Source organism: Eutrema salsugineum, unplaced genomic scaffold (assembly GCF_000478725.1).
Source record: "Eutrema salsugineum unplaced genomic scaffold, Eutsalg1_0 scaffold_1, whole genome shotgun sequence".
Lineage (NCBI taxonomy): Eukaryota > Viridiplantae > Streptophyta > Magnoliopsida > Brassicales > Brassicaceae > Eutrema > Eutrema salsugineum.
This window is the reverse complement of record NW_006256909.1, coordinates 950,960-959,315: the sequence shown is the minus strand read 5'-3', so window position 1 is coordinate 959,315 and position 8,356 is coordinate 950,960. Positions and strand designations below refer to the sequence as shown.

The window sequence follows — 8,356 nt, the reverse complement described above, 5'->3', positions numbered from 1 at the left end:
TTCTGTACCCAAAAATCATTTTACTTATTTTCAGCCTTTTGCTTACTCTGTTTTCTTCAATGTCCTTTTCTGTATTTTTGCGTTTCTCATTCAATACTGACCCAAATTAGAATCCAAAAGATAAAAGAAGAGTCGTTTCAAAGAAACAGAGAGTTTTACAAAAATGGAGGAATCAGAAATCGGATGTTTGTCAATATATGGCCCTATCAAACTTAAAGTCAACAATGAAAAACAGAGTAAATTGCAAAAGATAAAAGAAGTCATTTCAAAGAAACAGAGAATTTTACAAAAATGGAGGAATCAGAAATCAGATTTTTGTCCTTAATATATAGCCCTATGAAACTTAAAGTCAACAATGAAAAACAGAGTAATTGCAAAAGGCAAAAACTTTGTCAGAAGACTTTCTGTTCTAAAATTCGAAGAAATTGTTCTAAAAGATAAGAAGAGCTCTTTAAAGAGCGTTTCTTCGAGCCAAGTTTTGATGGATCGATCAAACAGGAATCGTCTTTAACCCTGCAGCGATGGGCATACCCAAGAAACCAATGATGATACTGAAGATCCATTGGACTACTGTGAGTGGTGTTGTGCTTGCAAATGTGCCTAAGAACTCAATGATTATGATCTGAAAGAAAACCGTTGCACCGATCACAACCACAAAGACGTAATTGTCCAATATTCCCTTGAAAACATCGATCTCTTCCATCTCTCGCGAGCTTATCTCGTTAAACACCTGGACATTTCAGACCAAAGTCATGTCAAGATTCAGTCAACAATCTCTCTGTCCAGCTCAAGGATTATTATAGTGTGTTCTTTTTACCTGACAGAAGACGAAACAGTTGAAGATGAGAGTGTTCAACATGAGAGTTGAGTCAGGACCCTCCAGACCAAACATAGACTTCCCTTTGGCTTGGAGAAACCAAATGACTATGAATTGATACACAGCTTGTCCTAAAATGTTTCTCCACATCGCATTAGTGATGAAATTCCCTCTCCTTCCAACGGGTAAACGCTTCATCAGCTCGTTATTTGGTGGCTCTGTAGCCAAAGCAAGAGCTCCAAGTGTGTCCATGATCATGTTCACCCATAGTAGTTGAACAGCAGTTAAAGGAGCACTTCCTGAAAATTGTTATCAAGAGATGTGTTAAATTAAAAATCCGAAATTATTGTTCAGTGGATTGAATCGGTATTCTAACTCACTCACCGGTTAAGCAAGCTGAAGAGAAGTTAACAATCAGAGCCACAACATTAACTGTAAGCTGAAACTGAACGAATTTCTGGATGTTTATGTAAACAGAACGTCCCCATTTAGCAACTGTGACGATCGTGCTGAAATTATCGTCGAGAATGATGACATCAGCGCTCTCCTTCGCCACCTAGAAGGTTATAAAAGAAAGAACTTTTAGATTCTTTTAGCTCACAAATCACAGTTTAAGAAATCTTCTTATATACTCACTTCAGTTCCTGCAATTCCCATTGCTAATCCAATATCAGCTTCATGAAGTGCAGGTGCATCGTTTGTTCCATCTCCAGTCACAGCAACAACTTCATCAAATGTTGTCCTTAATTGTTTCACAAGTGTATGCTTATCCATTGGAGAAGAACGAGCCATCACCTGTATAAAAAGGGAAAGTCTTGTAATACGCATCGGAAACCCAAAAAAGAAAAAAAAAAAAAAAGTCAAATGAAGTCACCAATACAGGAAACAGCAAAGTACTGTACCTGAATCTTTGGAATCAGTTCTAGTAACTCTTCTTGACTTTTCTCTCTGAAAACCGGACCTTCGATTGCTATACCGTCATCAGTTAAAATCCCACATTCTCTTGCAATTGCTTTAGCGGTGTTAATGTTATCTCCTGTAACCATTCTTACAGTGATTCCAGCACGGCGACAAAGCTCAACAGATTCTTTGACTCCAGGACGAACAGGATCTTTGATTCCAACAATCCCTACACAAGTAAATCCTGAAGCAGGGATTGCTTCATCCGGCGAAAACCCGTTTTCAAGATCCATGTAAGCAAGGCAGAGAGTGCGAAGAGCTTCATTAGCAAACTCGTTGATTGTAACATTCAGATACTTGATTGAGTCTTCATCAAGCGGAACAACCTCACCGCTCGAGTTTACAACTTTATCGCAAGCAGCCAAAACTATCTCGGAAGCTCCTTTCGTGTGAGCACGTAGACCTCCTCCCTCGGGAAGTTCGATGACAACTCCCATTCGCTTCTTTGTGGAGTTAAAAGGCTCAACTTTGACCACTTTATAAGACTTCCTCTCTTCTTGGAACTTACCACCAAGAGATAATCCAAGTTCCAATATAGCAGTCTCTGTTGGCGTCCCCAAGATCTCGGTTTTCCCATGTTTGTTCACAACAACTTCGCCTCCCGTGTTGTTGAAGATCGACTGAATCAACAGTTTCAGAGCAGATTCCGGGATTTCTGACTGCAAGCTAGAGCCTTTATTTGCTACATCTTGCACGTTCATGCAAATGCAAGACTTCACGACCGTCATGTGATTGGTTGTGAGTGTACCAGTCTTGTCGCTGCAAATCGTTGTTGCAGATCCCATAGTCTCACAAGCTGCTAAATGACGGACAAGAGCTTTATCGTTCATCATTTTCTTCATCGCAAACGCAAGACTAAGAGTCACAGCTAAAGGCAAACCCTCAGGAACCGCAACGACAACAATTGTCACAGCAATTGCAAAGTACTCCAAGAGTTCCAATGCTTCATCACCAGACCAGATCCAGTGAGTCCCCGTTGAGAGTTTCCTCATAAACATCCCTTGCACCAAAACAGCGAAAGTAACGACAGCAAAGAAAAGACCGATTTTGCCAATGATGGTAGCAACTCCATTGAGTTTCACCTGCAATGGAGTTTCGTCATCTCCTCCTTCGGTCAAAGTCGCCATTAGCTTTCCCCATTGAGTCCTCATCCCGACCGTTGTGATCAACATCTTACAAGATCCATCTTGCACTTTGGTTCCAGACAAAAGGAAAGGATTCTGCGCATTCACCATCACAGGCTCACTCTCACCAGTCAAACTCGATTCATCGATCACCACAGAGAATCCCGAGAGGAAAAGACCATCAGCAGGAACTTGATCTCCAATCGCCAGATGAACAATGTCACCAGGAAGCAAGTCATATATCGACATTTTCTGTCTAAACCCATTCCTCGTCACCTGAACAGTGATCTTCTTCTTCTCCTTGTCCAAATCACGGAACTGCAAAGACTGACGATAATCGCTAGTCGCTGTAACAAACACAACCAAGAGAATACTAGCCACAATGCCAAGACCGTCATGTGAGCCTTTAGGCCATCCTTCAGTAGCTATTCCCACAATCAAAGACACAAACGCGCAAACACCAAGAATCATAAGAGTCATGTCTTGAAGAGCTTCCCAAACAAATACCCAGAAACTACGCAACTCGCTCTCTGCAAACTTGTTGATTCCGAAAAGCTCTTGCCTTTGGGATAACTGACCAGCATCTGTTGAGAGTCCATCGGTGGGAGATGCCTTGAGCTTACCTGCAAGCCCATCAACTCCACCATGGAACTTCAGTTTCTTAATGTCGTGACTTTCGACGATTGATCCTAATTCGTCAGCGCAAATCTCAAAGCCTGCAGCTTTGACATCTTCAGGGACAGTGTAGTCACTTGGAGCCACACCTACAAACCATTACAATGAACTTATATGATAAACTTGATGAAACAAACAAAATCCAACCTTTGACACAAATTAAAAAAAAAGCTGTAAACTTTGACATAATTAATCTAAGAGAAACTTACCAGAGATAAATTGGAAGGCGGCTTTAGACACGAGAACTGCGATCCTTAATTTCTCCTGAATATAGAAAGTTTAGAAGATCCTTAATCACTAGCTAATCTTCTATAATAATACGCTAAACACTTAACTAGTTTCTAGGAAATCATTTCAATTTGTCATTTACAACAACGAGCTAACAAAAGAAAAAATAGAAATAAACAACCTCTATTTCGAAGACTCAATAAAATCATGAAAGCTCAACTCAGAAAGGAGCAAATATCACATCAAAGATGGAGACAAAACCTGATTGGTGCGGCGCATCGCGGCGGCTTCATAGCGTTTAGAGAGATTAGCGGTGAAGCGAAAGCGACGTTTAGGGTTCTTGACGATGCCGCAGAGATTCCGCCATTTCTCGAGCGCTTCCTCAGACGAATGCTTCGCCTTAACATCGAAATTCTCATTCAGGTAACTCTCCATTTTCTTCCTCCTCCTTCTATCTTCTCCTTCTTCCTTCCTCCAGCTTCAATGGCTTTTACTTTTTGTTTTGGTTGTGCTCTGTTTCAATTTTATTCAGCGTATTTGGTGGGAGGAGACAAGCACAAAAACTTGTGGGTGAAGAAGAAAAATCGGAAGCTTTAAATGGAGAAAGGTAAAGTTTTTTTTAAAGATCTGAGCTATTTGTGTTATTGATTGACCGAGTCGTTGAGTTTAATAACATTGGCTGAAGCTGAGTTGACTCGTTTTTAATTCGTGTACCCAACCAAGCATCTCCGATTCTCTATCATTTAACGACAACATTCGTTTATTACAATAATAATAATAACATGCACTAGGCATTAATAACAAAACGTTAAATAATGCTTGAAATATTCATGCAGCGCATGAAAGGTACACGATGCAGTTTTGTTATTATTATTTCCACACATATTGGGTTTATCATACATGATTTATTTTGTTTTCCAAATCTATTCAATTAAAACAGAAACACATTTAGTGCTTGCATCCAAACACTTCTAAAATCTTTTTTATAATATTTTTTTTATATATTTAATTTTTGAAAAATTAGTTATTAATTTAAATATTTTTAGATTTTTTAAAATCTAAGTCATATTTAATTTAAATTTATAATTATTAGAAATTTAATTAAATTTAGTTACAAAAATTTGCATTTAATTTAATTTAAAAAATTCAAAAATAATTATAATTAAATTTTACTACAAAAATTTAGATAATAATTTTAATACTTTAAAATTCCAGGAGAGATTTAATTTAAAATTTAAATTTAAATAATATTTTTATAAAAATTCATAGTAAATAAATAGTTTATCGTATTTTATCATAATCAATTGGTCTAAAATATCAAATATTTGAGATTAATAAATATTTATATTATACAATAATATGATCGAGCTGATTAGAGTTATATATATATATATATTTAAGGTCCATGAGTTAATTTATTAAAACATGTAAGATATTAAGATGATTTGAGACAATTAAACTAACAGGTTAACCAGTTTATAAATATATATATACACATTTTTTAATAGCACAAATAGTAAATAAATATCTTATTATATTTTTTCATAATCAATTGGTCCAAATATTCCATATTAATAAATATTTATAGGGTTATACAATTATAATTATAATCTTATACGGGTTAGTTTTTCAAAACATGTAAGATATTAAAAATGATTTAAGACAACTAAACGGATGGATTAACAAATTCATAGATATATCGATTTTCTATGTGTAAATCTAAATTCACATAATAACAAAGTTCATAATTAACATTAGATTAATATATACTTAATTAACGCATACTCTTATTCTACTAATATATAAATTTTACTGTTTAAAATTAAAATATGATAACAATTTTTTGATTTAAAAAAAATAAATAACAAAAACAAATTATATCTAAACAAAAACGATAAATGCAACTTATATTAGAAATAAAAAATAAAACATTCTCGTGCAGACGCACAGGGTTAAAATTTAGTTTGTGATTAAAGGTGGCTGATTTATGGATTGATGAGTTATGTGATTTCGGACAAAAAGTTAAAAGCTTTTGGATTTATTTAAATAGATGAAAGTTTAGATAATTTTAAGCTGGTTAGATTTCTACGTATTTTGCCGATAAAAACAAGGTTTCTCGTATTTTTAGTAACATTTTATATACTTAGCAAGCAAGATTACATATATTGCTTTGATTACATTTTTTTTTAAAGCAATGATTTTTCTTTCCTTCTACTTTGGCTGGTAACGTTGATATCACTTTGACCAAATTGAATGAAAATGTGGGAAAAAGTGGGGCGAATTTTCACAAAAACAAAAAGTGGAGGGCGGTTATATAAAGAAATAAACAAGAGGAGGATCGTTGACCGAGACTCTTGCAAAAACCCGCCACTTCGGGACACCACGTTGGACCACTCCTATTGGTTCCGTTTGGACCAAAGACATTGTTTACATTGTTCATGTACCATTGATTGCTGTTTTTTTTTTGTTCAAAATACCATTGATTGCTTATGTTCCATCCCAATTGGACAATTGGTTTTTATTTTTATATACTCCTCCAATTGAATAATGAGTTTACCTTAAAAGTTTAAGAAGTTGGTATGCAGATGCGGGCTTTGTAAGGGCTTTTATTGGGCTATAAAAGCGTCCTTCTCAGGTAGGGGCTTTTCGCGAGATTGTATGTGGCTTTCGATTTGTATATTTGACGAATATTCATTCTCCTTGATCATCTCCATTTATCAACTTACTTTAAAGTTACACATCTTTTAGTCTGTGTAAAATTCACAGAGAACAATGCAGCAAGAAATTGAACTTTTACGTGATTCATATAGTTTTGAGTGTTTGTTACCAATTGCAAAGGTCAATTTCATCACTACCACAAACTCAAAACCTGTGAAAATTGAGGTTAGATTATTGACTCTAATTCCTCAAAGCGGCAAATGTTCTAAGAAGCTTATAAGTTCAGATTCAAGCAATTCATCAGAGAAAGAAAAAAATAAACTAACGCAATATCTGAGATCATTAATCAGAATATAACTAAAACAAAATCAAAATTATCAGCTCAAGAACAAAATAGTTCAATTTAAAAAAAAAAAAGCTAAAATGTAAGCAAAAAAGAATAAATGAAAAGCTCTGATTTTTAATCGACGTTTTGCATAACATCCTCAGGCGTAAACTTGGTCCCTTTCTCCTTATCCGCAGCAACACGTCCCATGGATTTCTTCTCAAGCAGCGATTTCCGATCTTTATCAATTTTCAATTTCGTGATCACAACCTTTGATGCATTCACTCCAACATTCACCGTCGTTCCGTTAACTTTCTCCCTCGTGATTCTCTCCACGTGAATCACCCATTTTCGCCGGTAAACTTGCACGATCTTACCCACGCGTCCTTTGAAAGATCCGCGAACCACCTGTACCTCGTCGTCTTTCCTCACCGGAATCGATCGGACGTTGTACTTTTGCCGTAGCTCCGCCGAGAGCGGTGCGCTCATGATCACTCGTCTCTCACTCGACGGCACCGTGAAATGCGCCTTCCGGTTCTTCCTCCGAGACGATGTCACTCGTGGATTGGACTTCATCTTCTTCCTCCGCCGGCTGCTTCTTCTTCTCTGCTCTGGCTCTGTTTCAATCGAAAACTAGGGTTCCTGCGTAAAAGGATCGATCGTTTTATATATGGGAGCGGATTTTGAATGCGACGACGTCGTTCTATGGTTATTGTGAATCTTTCACATACGGCCTAATTATTTATTGGGCTTTAGGGCCTAACAAATTATGGGCTCTAGTATATATTTTTGCCTAAAAAATGATTACATATGAACATAGAGATGACAAAATAGACCGAGACCTATCTGACTCGGTCCGTTATGGAGAGGAATTGCACATATACACGGATTGCAGTTTCTAGTGGACTGATCTATTGTGTTTAAATTAAAATTTTGTTTATAAGTATATGTTATAGACTGTGATTTATTAGTAATGATTGATCGAATAATAAGTTCTTCATGCTTATAGTTAAATTCAGTTCTTTCAAAAATCAAGCCGATAGTAGAATTATGACGTACATCAAATCTAGGAAATCCATAAAACAATCAACATTTTTCCGAAAAAGTTGTTAGAGTCTAGACATCCGTGGGTACATGTTAATAACGATCTATATAGAAATCGTGTACATGTTACGATACTTTATAAACTCGTGTAATTTTACAACAGTCTTGTCAACATGAATCATTTTGGTACGTTTTTTTTTTTTGACAAATATAATTTTGGTACGTTACTTACAAGATCGTATAATTTAAGAAAAACTTTACCTGGTGTCACTTTTATATATTTTGTGAGGGAATTGTCATGTCAAAATTATTATTCGAGTTAGATTGATTGAGTTGGTTCTAATAATGTGTGAATTTTTTCTACATCATTTGTTCTATATTGTTCTAATTTAGATTTTATATATGGTACGAAGTCCTTTACCTATAAGTCCTTTTTACTTTTATGTGATTGATGGGAGGCCTACAGGTTTTTTTTTTTTTGTCTATGCCTAATTGGACGATAATTAAATAGTTAAACAAATATTC

At 35.7% G+C, this 8,356-nt stretch overlaps 2 protein-coding genes across 2 annotated transcripts; both read right to left on the bottom strand.

Annotated features, from left to right (window-relative positions):
- Positions 1 to 215: 215 nt before the first annotated feature.
- LOC18030113 (calcium-transporting ATPase 2, plasma membrane-type) lies at positions 216 to 4,434 on the bottom strand. Its single transcript, XM_006411803.2, has 7 exons — positions 4,066 to 4,434; positions 3,786 to 3,840; positions 1,720 to 3,665; positions 1,454 to 1,612; positions 1,202 to 1,373; positions 818 to 1,116; positions 216 to 730 (listed from the first exon to the last, which is right to left on the bottom strand). The coding sequence occupies exons 1-7, from the start codon at positions 4,237 to 4,239 to the stop codon at positions 491 to 493; spliced, it is 3,045 nt and encodes a 1,014-aa protein (XP_006411866.1). The 5' UTR covers positions 4,240 to 4,434; the 3' UTR covers positions 216 to 490.
- Positions 4,435 to 6,799: 2,365 nt separating this feature from the next.
- LOC18030112 (60S ribosomal protein L26-1) lies at positions 6,800 to 7,421 on the bottom strand. Its single transcript, XM_006411802.2, has one exon. It carries the CDS (start codon positions 7,361 to 7,363, stop codon positions 6,923 to 6,925), a length of 441 nt encoding a protein of 146 aa, XP_006411865.1. The 5' UTR covers positions 7,364 to 7,421; the 3' UTR covers positions 6,800 to 6,922.
- Positions 7,422 to 8,356: the final 935 nt, after the last annotated feature.